Source organism: Corvus brachyrhynchos, unplaced genomic scaffold, assembly GCF_000691975.1.
Source record: "Corvus brachyrhynchos isolate BGI_N302 unplaced genomic scaffold, ASM69197v1 scaffold258, whole genome shotgun sequence".
In the NCBI taxonomy this organism is placed as follows: Eukaryota; Metazoa; Chordata; class Aves; order Passeriformes; family Corvidae; genus Corvus; species Corvus brachyrhynchos.
In genome coordinates, this window is record NW_008240122.1 from 3,110,882 (window position 1) to 3,129,852 (window position 18,971).

Below are 18,971 nucleotides of genomic sequence, written 5' to 3' on the forward strand. Positions count from 1 at the left end.
ACGCTCTTCAAAAGCCCAACTTGGATTCTTTCTGCTCAGCCCAGTTTTGTACACAGAACTGCTCATCCGCTTGCAAACACAATACTCTGTTCATCTTCTCAGTGCAACAAACACACACCACTTCACTGCGGGCTCAGCCCTGCAAGACCAGTCGTGGGTCACATTCACCCTTCCTCTTTGCTGCCTGCATGGCTGTATCCTTCCTGGACACTGGTACCCATGTCAAACAAAAACCTCATGGTAAAAAGTATGGCAGGGCAATTACATGTTCTAACTGCACTGGACTACCACGTGATTATACATACGTGTATGCAGATGCTATAGAATGCAACACTGCCTGAGCAATTCAAAGAAACAGTTTATATATACAATTTAATGACTTGGTGCACAGGGCCTTTGGCACCAGACCTTCTCTTTGATCCTCTCAAAGTGGTTACTTCACAACAACCTTCATTACCACCTCCTAAAGAACAACCAAATGAAGAGGAAACAATTTTATTTTTGTTCATTTGTTATTGTAGAATGAAAAATAGGAAAGGAAATAGAAGGGAAAATAGCAACGTATTTATTTTACCAAGATAAATTATCCCTGTATATTCTGACAAATACAGTCAGAATGAACAGAAAATAGGCATGGCATTCAAAGAACAAGGATGTAAGAACTGTAGACAGAAGTACAGCCAGTAACAACACACTGAGGTATATTATAAATACATTTACCCCTGCAGAATCCTTGGTATTGTCCCCTGGCAACCATAAAAATTCTAATACTTTGCTAAGTAACCAGACAGAAAATGCATCTCTTTACACCCACATACATTTTTTTGTCATAAATATGTAGTAATTTTATGCTAGTTTTATACCTGCACCCACAGCATTTACTGCCAAAATCAATGGAAAGGAAATGCAGAAAACATCATCTTTATCTGCTGCATCATTCTACTTTAGGAACACATTTAAAAGAAAAGTAGGTCCAACAGTACAAGTCTCTTAAATCTTCCAGCTTCTTGAAAGATTTTATTGGGATTCTCTCCCCACATCTTCTGAATGAATTTAAGTAACCTCAAGATAACAAGCTAACTAAGTGTGAAAAGTTATTTTGCTGGTATATGTACCTTGCAAAAAGTAGTGATCATAATAGAAACAAGGACAAAACTGAAAGGCTGCAACCAAAAGCTTATAAAAAGTTAATCTATTAGTGATAACCAAAATGAAACACTATGTGTAAAAAAAACAAGCATTCTCCAGTGCATTGATAAAGGCATCGAAACAGAGCAGATTAATGATGTAACAAATAGTTTTAAACATTTACCCAAAAGAATTTAAATTCAGATATGGCAGAAGGCCAAACATTTAATTGTTAAATACAGTGCATTTAAAAACTCCCACTACAGGTTTTTCCCTTTCAGAAAAAACAATAATTAGTATTTATTCTTAAAAATTCACAACCATCATAAAAGGCAAGACATACATTGTATCTGCTGTGAAAAATAAGCAGATAGAGATGCTATTTTCTAACATAAACAGTAGGATAAAATAAAAATTGGAAAACCTTAGGATAACAACAACTTTGTCTTGTTTCACTACTAGAGGAGCAAGACTAAGCACAGAAGTTTCTCACCCTACTGCACTGAAGCTTTCACACAGATAGCAAGACTTTTCTCAAATACATTTCTCCTCACCCACCACAGCCCTGATTTCTTTATGAGGCTCCCAAACCGGAGGCATAGAGAGTAGCAAAATATCTGCTGAATACCTTCTTGTAACCACCATACAAATGAAAGTTACACTGTATAAATATTTGAAAAGTTGTCTCAGAAACATATTCGATGAAGGACAGATCCGTATCTTTAGCTAGCTACCTATATTCATGGACAGATATGGAGAGAGATACATACATACATCTACGAATCTATGTTAGTCATTACACTGATGTGTTACAGTCATTCTGGAGGACTGAAAAAACCCATCAGAAGCTCATATAGCAAATCTGGCATTGCTAAAATCTCTCAAGCTCATCAGTTTTCATCTACCCTCTAAGTGGCAGCAGTGGAGCCATACAGCATTTACAGATGAAGATTTACAAACAAGTCATATAATGGTTTGCATAAGTGGATACCCCTTCTAATTCTCCAAGACAAGTATTAATAATATAGGAAATTCCAACCAATAAATACCAGTTTTTCCTTTAAGAATTAAAACTGAAGAGAAGCTTAAAAAGGCATTTTATTAAAAATATTCCAAAGATTCAAAAAAGAACTCTCATCACATAAAAAACCACCACAAAATTACCTTACCTTATAATAAAGGGGACAAATGGTGCTGTGCTGAGTGCTGAGTGAGAGCCATCCATTGGAGATGGATACAGTCTTCCCAGGATTAAAAGCAAAAGGAACAGGCTTGGATGGATTTTCAACTCTTCAGCTTCACTGAGTAAGAAGGTGTAAGAAGCATTTGGTGAAAAAAGCATCCTCCTTCATGCTAGTCTTGAGCCTCTTCCCCACAAAACAGCCTTCTGCATCTCTGGTTCAAGGAGTTATCCTAGGCTGATCATTACATGGGAGTGCAAACTCTGCTGGGATCAAATATGGCACCCAGTTCTTCTGCAGGGGACCCCTCTAATGAAGGCACTCATGGCTGTATTGTCTTTACTTTCCCACATTATTCCAAGCCTCCTTTATTCCCAAACACAGTGAGCTGCCTTCATTTTTAAATAATATTAAAAACCTGCACAGATAATGTTTCTCTATGAACTGGGAAAGAGAGAGCTGAGTTTAAAAAGGTGGTTTAAAAGAAGTATTTTTATCAGTTTGAAAGGAAATGTGTGTTTAGTAAATAACACGTTTTACTAAAGAATAGTTCTTGTCATTGACACCAAGGGTCTACTATTCATATGGTAAAAACAACCAGAAAACCAAGTTAAAATCAATGCTTTTTGATTTATTTAGTAGCTAATAATAAGAGACAAGTCTTAATCCACACTGAAAAAGCATTCAAGGCCAACATTTCAGACAGCAGTTTCCAATCTTTTTCAATTGAAAAACTTCCCAAAATTTGCCAGTGACAACACTGTCACCTTTTATAACATCAGGTAGACTAGACTGCTGTGCAGAATATACACAACCTCTTTTTTCAGAGCAGAGACTGCAAAACATGCAATGACTGGTGAAACTCCTGTTTCTGAGTATTCACCTTAGGCCCATTAAACAGTCAGCTGAACCTCACCCATAAATCAGCTGCTCAATTTCCACAGTTTATATCATAGCATTTGAAGAAAAAACAAAGCCAGCACTGGTTTACTTTAAAAGTTCATGAACCTGGAGGTAACAGCGTCATCCCATATGGCATCATCTGCAGGGATCAAATTGTAGCTCTCAGCCACCATTTGTGGAGTCTTTAAAACAAGATCAAGGACCTTCCCCAGAGTCAGTGTGTCACAGGCTAGGAAGTGTTCATGTGGAGTTACATGAGGCCTATGACCCCACATCACTTAAACATGCTAGGAAGCATCATTGTTAAACGTGAGACACTTAAACACCCGGGTTCTGTTTCCCTGAAAAATAAAAGTTCCTTAACATCTGATCCCAAGAACACAGCAACTCTTAATTACTCAACAGTAGTTCCATCTGACTTAATGCAATGTGCAGAAGTTAAAAGAAAAAAGCCTTAGCAAAAACATTAGAACTGTTATCATTTCAAGAAGCACTGATGTATACAACGGCACTAAGGTGTGTATTTGACACAACACAGTTTAACCTTTTCACTTCACTTTGTATTTCAAAGTTTTCTCAGACATCATCTTACCTGTTCAAAGAATTGGTTACGACTTCTAACTGCTTGAGAAGGAAAGGATAAAGGCTTGGAAATCGAGAGAAAAACTCCCTTCCTGTCATTCTGCAGAAATGAAGAAGAGTTACAATTAGCATTCTGCAATAATTAGTTGCACTCAAAATATCAGTTTATTTGTTGGTTTTCTGAGGCTACAGTGGGGCTGGAGAGGCAGAAGAACCATGCACACATAATGAACTCCTTTCTGGGAAAAAGGACTCTTCGCCCCTCAATCCTACTAAAAAGAAAAGATACAACAGCTTAAATTCTGACACTATTTTAACAATATTCTGGTGGAAAAAGAGAAGACAACATTTGTTTTAGCATGGCTCATGTACTAAATAGCTAATAGAATATACTTAATAGACATGTACTAACAGATGCTCAGTTTGCTGAGACTAAAAAGCACCTCAGAATAAAAACTCACAGAAGATTTGTAAAATGCAGTGGCAGAAGATTCTGAGCTTCCATTAGCCCTCTTTACACAGCACTGCTTCCAGCACATGGCAGTGGTGACACTGCAGGCCACGTTTCTGCTTGTGTAGATGGAGCAACCATGTTCAAAACAGAGACACGTACAAACACCTCATGAACTCATCCCTAGCCAGAACTAATAAGGCAGCACAGTTCAAGCTGCAACAGCAGCAATCCAAGCTAAAAAGAGGCAAGTAGGAATCTTCTGTATTTGTTTTATAACCTTTTGATCAGATAAAGGGTGTATAGGAAACCATTCAGCATCATCTAAGCAAGAATCACTTGAATGTTACCGTGGGGAAGCTCTAATTAGACATATATGGTATGCAGATAAAAAAGACTTCCTTTAAAAATAAATAAATGAAAGGCCATCATTTAGAAAAACAAAGCCAACTGCAGAGTTTGCTTGCCACAAGATCAACCAAGATAAATGTTCCATGTTAGCATGACTCCAATGCAAAGCTTCCAATAAGCAGACAGATCCAGGTTTGGAAAAACAACACCATGAGATGGCAAGACTGAATGTGCGTAAAAATAAGCAGACAAAAAAAAAATCACGCACGAGTCAACGAGCACATGGCAAGCATCAGCACAGCTCCTTCCAGCACTCAGCTAACATAACATGCCTTAGCCACAGGCCACAGAATAAACACAGCAAAACCAGATCGTTGGGTGGAAACAAATGTTCTAAGAGGGACAGGAAACTTTCTCTAGGCATGTAAGAAAAATTCTGTGAATATATATACAATATAGTGAATTGCTAGAACTAAAAGCAAGGAATCTGCAGTAGCTGTTATAGCTACAAAAAAGATTTCAGCTTAAAAAATTACATGGAAGCACTAAAGCTGTGAATTAATATAAATTGAAGCACTTATGAGGAAAGTTTAAAGACATCAATACTGATAATAACTGGTTATTCAGGCAGAAGATACCCATGTAATTTCTTCTAACAGTGTCCTCAAAGCAACTTCAATTTTTTTGCACATATAGTATGCAGCAAACTGAAGATGCAAAGCCAGAGACAGCACAAAACATAGGATCTATCAAGTAAAACATCCCATCCTACTGAATTTTCCTATGTAAAACATTAAGAACTCAGAATTTAAAAAGAAAAAATTCTATCCAAAAATGCTGTGGCATCTCCACCTCTTATGCTACAGAGTGCAACAAGCAAAAACAGAACTAGGGTCAAGTTTCCTATGGAATGGATGGCCATTGCTTAGAGATTTAAGAGACGACTACATACAAGTAGCACCACACAAGTACTTTTAAGAGGTCCATTTTTAAAGTATTAAAAATTCAGCAGCCACATTTGAATCAATATTAAATAATGGAACTGAATATCCTTACAAAGCCTCAAAATTCTTTGCAATTAGCATGGTTTCATAAATCTTTTTGACAGGAAAAGAAAATGAAAACTACTGGAGTGGGTAACTTACATAACCTTCATAACCTCCCACATGGTTTACTGCTCCAGAGCTTACTAAGGGGAGAAGGCAGCCTAATCAAAACCACTGATAGGCAGTATCTGCAGAAAAGATGTCCACAGGCACTTTCAGAAAAAAGGAGACACAACTGTCTGAGCAGACTGTTAAAGGGCCTCCAGTTCAGAGGGGAAACAAGAAACACGACACAACAACAGAAGTGCTGCAAAATTAAAAAGGGTGCTCAAAATACAGAGTATTGATCCAAATGTGAATCCACAACTTGGAGATGTCAAGACAGGGAGACAGGCAGCTGGGAATAAGCAGGAAGCACAACAGCTAGACAGTATAAAACAGAGGAATTAGTTATTTCATTTTTAATGCTGACCATGCTTTTTGCTCCTGGAAACATGTACACGCAGTTATTTGTGTACTGTAACTGAGCCTGGAACAACAAAAAAGTATAATGGTTCTGCTTTTCAAAACTGTTCATGACACTAAGCCAAATATTTTATATGAATTTCATCAAAAACCATACTCCTTTGAAAAACCAATACTAGCACTTTGAGACGTGTCCCATGCATGCTAGTGATATAAACAGATTCATGCATGTACATATACACACAAATGTGAGTTAGACTTCACAAATAATAAGCTACCCCTATCTTTAAAAGAAGATAAGTCCCTGACATATCTTAAAAGAACATTATCAAGGAAATGTGGGCTGAAACAATCCAAAAGACACTGCCAACGGTCTTCATGAAACAAACTTTTTCTTCTTCTTCTTCTACAACAGATCTGACAGGGAACAATAGGTTTAAGTTAAAAAATACAGATAACTACCTTCCCATTAGTCACTGATATAGTTCAAACACAGATTTTTGGCAACAGAACTACCATAATTAAATTCCTAAACCAAACATTCGGCAGATCATAAGATTTTACATCTACTCCCCCCAAAATGTGTTTTTAAGAGAATTAACTGAGAAGAGCCTTAAGATACTAGTATTTTACCCCATGTCCAGCTGAAACTATTTTATATTGCTTCAGAGATCATCTTTGACAGTATGTTCAACCACAGACTCTGTAATAGTATTTTCTTTTTTCTGTTAGTAACTCAAAGAAGCACAATTTCACAATCCAGAATTTCAAACGGGATTACTGAGACCCGAACAATGAACTGGTGGAAGGTTATTTACTGAGAGAGCAAGTAATGAAACAGAAAAGTTTCATTTCATCAATGGGCTGATGATGCTTACAATAAAATCCCTCTCCCTGATGTAAAACGTCATTCAAGTACATAATTAAAATGATGCCTGATGTAGAAAGGCTGAGAGAGAAACTAATGGAAGCACTCATATCCTACTAAGTTCACTTGTAAAAATGATTTGAAGAACTGCATGCAGAATACTGCAGTACTTAGACAGGAAGACGCAGTATTTACGTCTCAGAGAGTTTCCAGTTTAACAACGTTAGTGTTTTTTCATGCAAGCAATTCTGCACAAAAGCCAGATGACAGAGTACAGCCCATTCACAAAAGGTTTCATTTTGATGGCTAGACACAGCAGTCATGTTTTAGCACTTAGAAGAAAGACTAGCAAAGAATGTTTATGTAGAGAGACATACAAGAGTTTCTTTGCCATTTTCATTCAGTTTTCCCCACCTGAAAAGATGCTCCATTAACAAGAAACAGTGATACAGAGGTATCTTCTGTACCATGCCATACAGAATCAAGTGACACCCACCACTCCTAACACCCCACACTCCTAACAGACTCCTCTGTGCGCCCTTGAGTCAAACTCTCCCTCTTAAATAGATTCTGGAACAGGCAAAAGCAGGGGGAAAGAAAAATCTTTCACAGAATATAGAGGTCATATCAATTGGCAAGAAATTACTTTGAGTGCATGTGATCATAGGAAGGACAGAATTTAATAGCTGGCAATAAGCATGTGGGAAACAACTGAATCACAGCTGAGTTACAAAAAACCAACTAGTGATAGGAGTAAAAATTTAAAAAAAAAAAAAGAGAAGGAAACTCAAAGTAGACTGTAAATCGATAAAACTTCAAGGAAAAGTCTGGTTTAAGCATAATACACAGTTTAGAGTGTTGATAATGCTTCTTCAGAAAATATGCAAAAAACAGTTTTACTTTTTTCCAAAATAACCTAACCCAGAAGCCCTTGTTACACTCCTGAGTGTCAGCAGTTCTTCCATTCATTTACCACCAGTTCTTTGGCTTTATCACTTTTCATTTTATCACTGGAATGGCTTAAATTAAGCCAAAAAATACGTACTTTAAAGTTTTCACTTCATGCACTTTCCTTGTGGAGGTATCAATAACCATCAAACTTCTAGAACCAATTCATAAATGCTGATGAAAACTGTGACATCTCCAGCAATTGCACATTGTGTTTGTCTCAGTAGCAACTTGATGCGACACAACGCAAGGGTTAACATCTATGTTTACATAACTAATGTCTTTCTAATGAAATCTTCCACCTTTATACATAACAAGTGGGTGCATTATTTAACTGCATTTAAAAAATACTTTTCAGAATAAAACCATGGATGTTGCAGTGTTCTTTTTAAAACTGTGCTGTACACTTAAGAGAACACTCCAGGAGATTAAAATTCTGCTGTGACACTGGGGCATACATATCATTTTACTGTGACATGTGTCAGAGATTACCTGCTTCTGTTCTTTCATTTATTTTTCAGAAGAACAAAGCTCTATAACCTTGTAGGCTGTTTTTAGTCACTGACATGTTAAATAACATTTGCAGCAAATACGTTCATACTTGAGTATAACATAGGTGAGATTTGGAGACAACTTTCTGAGGGCAGCAAAGGTTCCTGGTGTTCTTTTTGAAATATAAACATTGCTAACATCTCATGTCAGCTGACAAATGCATGGTCAGATATTTCACAGGGAAAAATAACACTATATTTAAAAGAAAAATAGAACTGCAGTGTGAAAAAAAATATAGACAAGACACACTTAGAGAGATAAGGACAAGAATACTGTTTTAATGAAACTACAGAAATATATTTGTCTCCTGTAAAATCTAGTCGTGTTATACCAATCCTTACATTGGAATCATTAGCCACATCTCAGATGATCCCTTATGTTAAAGGGCAGCAATGCAGAAACAGAACCCAACTTACTCCTGGCACTGCACGGACAACTGCTGCTGAAAGAACTTGAAAACCAGGACAGACTTTGGCAGAACTGTCATTCAAAATGACAGATTTATACAGACAATATACATTTTACATATTTGCTTCTTCTGATGCCACTGAATTATGAAAAAAATCCCACAATGCAACTAAAGTAGGCTAACCTGACTAGACTAGGTTTTAGTTGCCTATTTTAACATTCATGTTCTTTCACTGACCCTTATCACTTATTAAACAGTTAGAAGCTGACTCAAATTATAGGAAGCATATTTCCCTGCTAACAAAGATAGATTTCAAAAGCGTAACTCAAAATAAATGGGAAACTTTTTTTTTTTTCCAACTGCACAAAAAACACCAAGAAAAAATGTATGTCAGATTGATTTATGCTGAGGTTATGGTAAAGACCAAAGCTAATTCAGACATGCTTTAAGAATTACATTTGTTTTTTGGTCCTTTAATAGGACTACATTATATGACAATCACATCTGCATGCTGTGACAGGATGAGTAACAGCAATAAAGGTACAGAAAACAGAAAATGTCCTAACTACAGAGGAAGCAAAACTCAAAGAATTTACTGTATTTTAATCAAAGGATACTTTTTATCTTGTATTTTAGAACACAGCAAAACAGCGTAATATTATACAACTACGAAAGCAAATATGTAACATTTTAAATCACTGAAAACTGGTAGCAAGGAGAACGATTCATAAAACTACAGATTTTGCAGCTGGGATGAATAATCCTGAGCATCAGCACAGACTGAAAACCAACTGGCTCAGAAACCAACAGCCCCAAGAGAAAAAATATATGGGTTACAGTGGATGCCAAGCTCAGTGTGAGCCAAGGGCACATCCTCACTGCAAAAAGGGCAAACCACATGTGGGACTGCATTCATTAGGACAAATGCAGCAGCAGATCAGTGAGGCAGCACATGGAATCCTCCATCGCATTCCGGGTTGCCAAGATCAGAAGAGATTAGAACACACAAGAGAGGGTCCAGCAAACAGCTGCTGCCCAGAGGGACACGGCCTATAGCACATACCCTGTAAGAAGAAGCTGAAGGAGCCAGGTTTGTTCTGTCTGACAAAGAGGAGTTCCAGGGCAGATCTAACAGCAGCCTACAACCACTTGAAGGAATCAAAGACTAGAGAACTAATAATCTCCTTGCAGTAGCTGCAGAGTACAGAAAGGACCAGCAGTCACAAATCATAGCTTGGAATTTTAAAGTGGGCAAGGGGAATGAAGCACTGCAACATGTTACTCAGAATAGTTATGAAATGCCCTTGAATCTTTGGAAGTTTTAACTCATCTGAAGAACACCGCTGACCTGATGAAGTCATACTTTCAATGGGAATCAAGGAAACAGGACAAAGATCCCTTTACAGTTTGTACGGTTCCACTTGGCTAGTTCCCACTCTGCCACCCTGGTTTTAACATTGCCTTCTTAAAAGATCAATATTTTTCTCATCTTCCTGCATTTGCTGCCCATCACAAGCCACTGCAAGTACAGTAAACAATAAATCCTGCTCAGAACAAAATTCTTGAGATTTAACGGTTTTTATTAAGTTAGTAACTCAGTCTTTAATTCAGCACAAACTATTATTTTTGCCACATTGTACGCTAGCATTTAAAATACTAGCTTGATGTAGAAATAAAAATAACCACTTAAAATTTTATTTCAGAAGTAGTATATGTTTATGAAAGCTCTTGATTATCAGTCCCTCTGGATGACCACCAGAGAACCAACACTATTATTACTAAGAGACAGAGACAATAGCAACAGGCAAGTTCCCTAAGAAATAGAGATCATATACAAATTTTAATTTGCCTCAGATAATTTTGTTTTAAAGAATATACATAAGAGTTAAATTCATGAAATCACATACTGTCTCAGGACTCATGACAAACTGCTCTCAATAAAACATTTCACATGCATAAGAGAATTTTAGTGCTGCCATAGAAGGCAAAACGGCCATGTAACTTTGTGGGAGGCCACAATGAAGCCCGGAAAAAACAACTGTACAAAACCCTGGTGTAATGCATTGGCTAACAAGCCCAAGAGCAAGGATATGGAAGATTATTGCATACTTGTTTTTCTAGCCCTAACATGATACAGGACACCTCTTCCGTGACAAAAAGGCACAACTTTTCTGTAACCCCATCAAATCAGTTACAAAAACCAATTCAGATTTCATTTTTACCCTGCATGAAAAGGAAAACAGTATGAAGGGGAAAGAAGAATCATTATAGATGTGGGGTTTGAACTTTTAATAAAGATATGGTAACTCTGTACCTTCAATAAATCTAACATTTGTTTTGTTAGTAATTAGAAAATACTTAAATCCCAGAACAGTAAGCAAAATAGCTTAAGTTCACTGACATGAAAAAACATTCCTTTATGCTACACAGACCTAAAATAAATACTTAAAAGGAACTAAGAATATGCCACTATATCTTGGTTTCCATTCTCCTTCAGATAGAAGTGCTAGAATAAACATTCTTACTAGTTTACATTGCTGTGTTTTTATGAGGTTAATAACTGAACTGCCAATCAAAACCTGTATAAATACAGTAGTTAAATACCTTCTGCTTTAGAAGCACTTTTATTTACAAGAGAGCTAGCCAAGATTTCCAAAGGACTGCATGGTCTGGTTTGCTTTGATCTCTTAAGCACAAGTTTATTTATACCTCTTGTTTTGCTATTTATTACACTCTCTGTGTGATCAGGTATGGAAAAGAGCACCTGCATGGAACAAATACATCAGGAAAAGTGTGACTTAAGAGGAGTAATTATGCAACACACAGTTCAATAAAATAACTTGTGAAGAGCACTTTTGCTGCAATACTAGATAGAGAAGCATGCATACAATGGGCTCAGAATAAAACCAGGGGAACACCACTTAAACCCAACATCACAGATACAACCTGGCGCCTACATCAACACACTAATCACCACTCAACTTTGATATACACAGACAAGTGTACTTTTATGTACATACATGTACATAAAACTATGTCTAAAACTGAGTTTAAAATAATTATAAATAATTACTTTTAACAAACTTTTTTTAGGACACTGAACTGTGCATATGTGTGTATGTACATACAAATGTATGCACATAAATGTAACTGAAATTGAGATATGCATATATATCTAGAAAGTCTCCAAGAATTCTGTTCAACCACTGCTTATAACACTAGTATCTTTAATCTCTTACTACGAATTTAGCATTGTGAATTTCAACTTCAATAATCCACACTTTCTCTCTGGGAATATTGTGAAGAGTAGCAGCTTTTTATTTAGTATAGTGAAGGTAATGAATAAGGGATAGGTACATTATGCATGGATCAAAATAGAATAATTACCTCTATTCATACTAACGAAAACTTTTAACACTACAGCAGAAACTAAATTACCTACTTGTGTGGCTAGTTTACATTAGTTTTTGTTTCATGGAATGCATTTTACTCACTTGGTAGAAACAAACATTAACATTCTGCCCCTAATTTATTTCAAACGAATGAACTGGAGTTACCTTGGGCCAGCATATATATTTTTAGGATGTTTCATTTTGGGTAAACTTTCATTCAGATGGTTCATCTTTCCATTCTCTGGTGCTGACTTAAGACAGGATGTTATGAAGATACTCCCTGTTCAGGAGACCAGAGATACACGTTTGCACACCAGTGATTTAAGTGTGTTTTAGACCCCAGAAATGTGATTGGGATTTATGTGGGTTATTTCTTTTCTGACTCTGTATAGACAAGATAAAATTTTGAAGTAAAAATGGTTCTGTAGATTTTAGGCATTTTATGAAAAACACACACTGTTCCTAAAACCAACAGATACCATAAAGACAAAGAGCATCCTCAGCCTCAAGAAGAACAATCCATATTTTCTGCTACAGGGGATTTTAGAGTTTTAGTTTAGACCTATAAAACAAATAAGAGTAACTGAAGCAGTAACACAGAGGGAAACATTTGCTGAGGAGCTGGTTTTCAATTTCTTTCTGTTTCTGCACAAAACTTTCATAAATTTTACCTTCAACTTACAAGTTAATAGCACCTTATCATCATTATTCTTGTTATAAAGGCATTTAGGGAGCCTGTTCAAAATAATGTTTAAACAAGCATATTGTTATTGAACTATTAATCAGCAAAAGCCATAATGGTTATCTGAGTCATCCTGAACTTTTGCATGTTTTCTTGAGACAGTTCTAAGATTAATTCTTCTAAATCTGTCAAAGTCAATAAAAAAGAGAGCCAGCGTATTAAAAACAAAAAAGTTCAACAAAATAAATGTGGCCTATTTTTGGCACACAGAAGGGGAATAGATTTTTTTTCTTAACAAAAACAACCCCCTCACAAGGCAATGTACTGCAACAAATCCTTGATAACTACTTTGAAACCATTCACCGGAACAACTGAAGTGGCATGGAGGGAACAGTCTGCAAAAGGTGACACAGAAGGAGCCAGAGGAAAAGCACCAGAGGCACTGAAATGGCTCGGTCACCTCATGAAACCTCACTGTCACTGACAGAGTATTTCAACAGAAGAGCTGCAACAGGCCAAAGCTGCCAGAGAAAATCCACTAGGGAATCACGCACAAGATCCAAGATAAAGCAATCCCAACGCTTTCACAGCATGCAGTCCAAGAGGCACAGGGCTCAGTGAGGCCGGTTTCGTGAATCAAGCTGTACATGCATATCCCTGCTGGAGCAGGCACAAGAGGCTCAGCATTCCTGGAGCCATGGCTGTGGTGGTTCCCATCCTCTCACAGGGAGCTGCACCTCAGCTGGCACATGGGAATTCTGCCACTGGTGCATCCCCAAGTCAGCACTGAGTGTTTACGGGCCGGAGTAACTGTGAGCATCCCCTCCAGGAAACGCACCTAAGGGCTACCCCATTTTATGACACTGATGTGCCACTACAGCCTGACTACATCAGCACCACTAATGTTTATTTCGGCTTATCCCAAAATAGGACTGGCCACTCCTCTGTGGGCAACACAGACCCATCCTGGAAGTGATGATCTGCTGAAAATGTCTAATAAGCTTGCTGTTAACACTGACAAAACATGACTGATGTCAGACAGACTTTTCAGCTGCTAAGTTGGAAATACTGGAAGTGTTAGCCTGCCAGGAGTGGAATATTTAACAGGAATCATGTACTTCCGATGTAGTCTATGTATTTTATGCTACATCTCAATAGTAGCTTAGAGAAAAGGAAGATAGTATCAGACTCATTTAATTTAGGGATAATGTTATGAAAAGAGAGGTTTGCATTAGAACATTCACTTTCTAGTGTTTTCCTCTAACTTTTCACAGTGTTAAAAGTGATTATGGTCTTAAAAACCTTAATGTTAAAGAAAAAGCATACAATTTAGGAGAAAAAATAAACCAATATAAGTGTTTTTAGAAGTAATTTGATTTTACTCAGTGACCTTCAAGTGTGCAAGCAACCACTTAACTGAGAAGTGCTGAACACTCAACTTGCAATAAAAACAAGGAAAGCAGAGAGCAGTCATGCATGTTGACTGCCTCACAGCCAGCAGAGCATCTTCATAGCCTGTTAACATCTACATAGTTGTCATCTTATTGTAATTAAAAAGATAAGTTCCCCTTTTCCAGAGTTTGAAGTCAACATCTACTGACAGCTATAAATGAAAATAAAGACAAGGTATTATGTAGATAGCAATAAAAGTTCTCTTTCTTTTCAAATAGCTCTAAACCAACACTGAAAACATGGCAGCACTCATACTCAAATTCCAAGCAGCATGAAAATCTATGTTGACAGCTAAGTATTGTTCTGCATATACATTATCCCATCACTACACTATAAATACATAGGAGCTTCCCTCCTCCCAAAATGCAAATACATACATATATACACCAGTTATGAAATGTAAAAATCATGAGGCTGCACTATACCATTTCGGCCTTGCTTAAAACCCTGTTTTTTAATCAAGAAGTTGAAGATTTCCCTTCTTGAAAACTCCTCCATCAAGGTGAGACGCAGACGGAATTCTCCCCAGTTCCCACTCTTTCTTTGAATCCCTGATTCTACCTGAGGCCATTGGTCACTCTTTCTCAGGACTCTACAATGCTTTTATTCCAAATCAAAAAATTTCAGATAAACCAGGATGATCCTTTATTACCCTAAAGACTGAAGCTTGTTCTAAGTCAAATGGCAAATTGCCTCAAAGGTAATTCCTAATCATGCTTATCCTTTGGGGTGGGGGGGGGGGGGATAAAAGAAAAAAAAAAAAAAAAAAACACGAAACAACTGAAATACCAGGAATTGGATAAGAAGAGTCTCATCAAATGTCTGATGACAAGTATCTTGTTCATTAACAAGCAGTAACAGCTTTAATTAGCATTGTACTACAGACCAAAAAGGTATCTGACATATATACATATATGTGTGTGTAGCACTGGATGTCTACAGACTACTGACTCCACTACAGTAAATATGCACATATGCAGTGTATATACAGACACACATATATGTGTCTGTGTAAGAATTTAGATTGAAGTACCACTATTTTTACTGTAACTCCTCTGAACAGAAAATAATTCCTCTATGACGAGAAATTTAATTACATTTCAAAATTAATTTCAGTTGACTGTACACATAAGTTACTCTCATTTTCATTTTGATTTTCAGGTCTGCATTAGCTATCATAATATATATACCTTCACCTCAAGACATCCTAATTTTTCATGTGACATTGGAACCTACAATCAAGTACAGCAAAACTCTACTTTAGATGATTTGCAAACTCTAGCTAAGACGAAAAAGAAATGACCATGAAAGAAACAGAACTATGAAGCACACACTACAACCCGGGCTTCTTGAAAAGTGCATGGAATGAACAAATCTACATTGCAAATTGACTGCACAAGAAAAAAAGAAGTAGCTATTTAACCAAAAAAGGAGAGAAAAAACTCATTGGCCTACAGAACTCATTGCTGTCCAAAGTCCTATTCAATCAATTTGCATTAAACCCAGCCCAGTGCTCAGGTCTTCAACAGGATCCTCAGGGTGGTGCCTCCAGGAGAGCTGTAGAGGAACTTTTTATAAGGGCATGTAGGGATAGGCCAAGAGAGAATGTCTTTCAATTGAAAGAGAGCAGGATTAGATCAGATATTAGGAAGAAATTCTTTACCGTGAAGCACTGGAACAGGCTGCCCAGAGAATTTATGGATGCCCTGTCCCTGGAAGTGTTCAAGGCCAGGTTGGATGGGGCTTTGAGCCATCTGGTCTAATGCAAGGTGTCCCTTTCCATGGCAGGGGCACTGGAACGAGATGTTCTTTCAGATCCCTTCCAACTGACGTCATTCTATGACGCCAGAGCAGCCAGTGGGATGATGTGCCTGGAAGCTGGGACCCTCTCCTGAGTCCCTGCCTGGGTGGAGGGCAGATCCCAGAGTACAGTTCAAGTGCTGAACAGCAGTGGGGCTGGGGAACAGCTCGCAGCTGATCCCACCTTAGCCAGGCAAGTCAGGATGCAGACACAGCAAGCATGAAGTGACTGACTGCACCAACATAAACACCTGTGCTGTGAAGGGCTGGAAGAAGGGGGGGCATTTCCTCTAAAGCACACCATGATGTATGGACACAGAACACACTTTCTGTAACCAAGTATCAATGGGCACAGTGCAAAGACTTCTTTCCCACCTTCCTCTGGACTCTGAATTTATGCGGCTAGAATTCCATTCCAAGTCTTGTAGAATTTAAATTATCATAGCATTTAAGAAAATTGTATCCCAAATCAAGTATATAAAACCTAAACTAAACCTTCTATAAGTAAGTGTTAACTGGGCCATTTTTCAAATGTAAATTCTCTGAAATTCAGAACATCATTTAGCCAAATACACACACACAGATCTATATACAGACACTTACACACACTTGTGGCAGCATTAGAAGTTTTGATACAGTCTTTCTCAGAAAGACAAAAGCCAGAGAAGAGTTCTAACTTTATTTTCACTAGAAGAGAAAGCACAACATGCGTAGTTGCATGGACCATGTAAACAGTCTTCACACAACTCCTCTCTCTTCTGCTTGCAAGACTCACAGTTGTTACTCTTCACATATTAATTTTCCAACTCATCTTTTTTTTTGTCCATGCTAAAATTAAAAAGATGAACCATTACTTCATGTTCCAAAGCTTCCTTCTTAAAGACTACACAAACTCTCCAGCACCCCAATTCTTTCAGAGTCATAGGAACTCTTCTTGAGAAACCAGTCAGAAAGTCCATCCATTTTTAGAGATGCCCAGAATAGCCCAGCAATAACCTAACGCCGTGCTGACACAAAAGTGACTGATTTAACCTCCTAATCTAAAATCAGGTAAACTGGAAACCTAAGCAGCGTCCTAATGGGAGACTTGGTCTGTGGACAGACTGTCCCTTAATGCAAACAAGAACATCCTCAAGGCAACAGAACAAGCAGCTCAAACCCAGGTGACTTTCACAAAAAGCTCCTAGAGATCCAAGCTGCTAAAATGCCAGCGCTTTGGAAGTTGCCAGATTTAGAACTGGGAAAATAATTACTTTGTTTTAATATATGAATTCTGTTCCAACAAAACACTCCTTGAGTTTAAAGCTCCCAAAGAGAAGCACCGAAGCGCAGCTGCACCCGAGGATGTGGGAGCTGTGCAGCTGCAGTGACACCTCGTGGTGCCAAACCACACAAACACAAACCTCTCTTCCCAAACACAACCCACCTTGTACCCACCTGTGGGGTTCTCCTGCAGAGACAGGAGCTACAAATCAAATCTCTGCCTGTTTTCACACCTCCTGTATCTCACTGACCTTTCTTAAGAAGTGTCTTCCCAATCCCCGTGTCACGGTTTTGACAAGCACACATGGAAAACAATAGAAGTGACTACATGCAATGTTTAATGCAAATCTGATGAACAGATGAAGAAAAGAAAGCCAGCCCAGCTCTAACATCTTTCGGTCAAAATGAATGCAGAGAAATTAACACTATCATTAATAAATTTAATTCAGCTACATAAAAGATCCCTTTCCTTCGTTCTGGCATCTCCCATCTCCAACAGATGCTCAAATCCATTACTTTCTGAAGCTTCACAAACAGAAGTCTCAGATTCCACAGATTATCACACTGCATGCATTTGAGACGTCAGTTTGCCTCCCCACTGGAGAAGTTAGTGCCAAGTCTTTCCCAAGGATACAAGTTTAAAAGAGCAGGGTGTCTATCTCTTTCAGTAAGTTCTCAATATAAAAATTAAAGAAAAAAAAAGACAACTTTAAATGCTGTTCTAAAACCAAAGTAGGAAGGCAAGAAATGAAAAATACTTTTTATTACTCTGCTTGGGCTTCAGAAGGGATACAGGAGTTAATTTAGAAGTGACTTGGGTTTCTGACAAAACAGGAATAATTCCATGCATTAGAGCACCTAACATTGCAAATTGTTGTGGGGAGTTATTTTCTAAGGGAAATGTCCCTCCAGTTTCCCACCTGTATTTCTTCCTCATGTTCATACATGCACAGTAACTAAGTTTTCCAAGTGACACCTGAAATCAATTCTTTCACACAGCTAAAATGGCACCTATGTAATATCTAAAAGATGACAGAGCAGTATCCTCCCAGGACATTTAGTTTTTCAAAATATGCATGAAAATTTTATTAGTTACATGGATCAACAGTAAGGAACCACTATAAAAAGACTGGAATTTTTGAAGGTAAATTGTAACAACTGCCTTCTTTCAGAAACTGCATGCCTTGCCTGTGATGCGAAAATCCATTAGGAATTTCTGCAATGGTTACCATAATAGCCACACTGTGACCACTCCATGGCTCCACGAGCTTACCCAGGTATATTTTTTAATGAGTTTATTCTACATACAGGGTTATTTTCACATTCCTCCTAGAGCAGAAACCTCAGTTAAGGAGCACACGGCATGGACATGCTTCATTTGCTGAAAAAGCTAAAGCAAGGGGCTGCAGGCCAAAGAAAACATGGGGGTCCTTGTGCACTAACTAGAGGGTGCAAAGAAACCAGAATGCTCAGGACTGGGGAATTTTAAGAGTCAGAG

At 37.8% G+C, this 18,971-nt stretch overlaps 1 protein-coding gene across 3 annotated transcripts in view; it reads right to left on the reverse strand.

The window, feature by feature from the left end:
* THADA (THADA, armadillo repeat containing) overlaps positions 1 to 18,971 on the reverse strand; it is a 218,808-nt gene that overhangs the window by 99,430 nt on the left and 100,407 nt on the right. For 2 of the 3 annotated variants that reach the window (XM_017744780.1, XM_017744781.1), the window contains exons 28-29: positions 3,805 to 3,894; positions 2,298 to 2,429 (exon numbers count right to left, since the gene is read on the reverse strand). In XM_017744780.1, the coding sequence (XP_017600269.1) occupies positions 2,298 to 2,429; positions 3,805 to 3,894 (222 nt within the window). Of the gene's footprint in view, positions 1 to 2,297; positions 2,430 to 3,804; positions 3,895 to 12,478; positions 12,557 to 18,971 lie in introns of those variants that run through there. The other variant, XM_017744783.1, reaches the window with a different exon arrangement.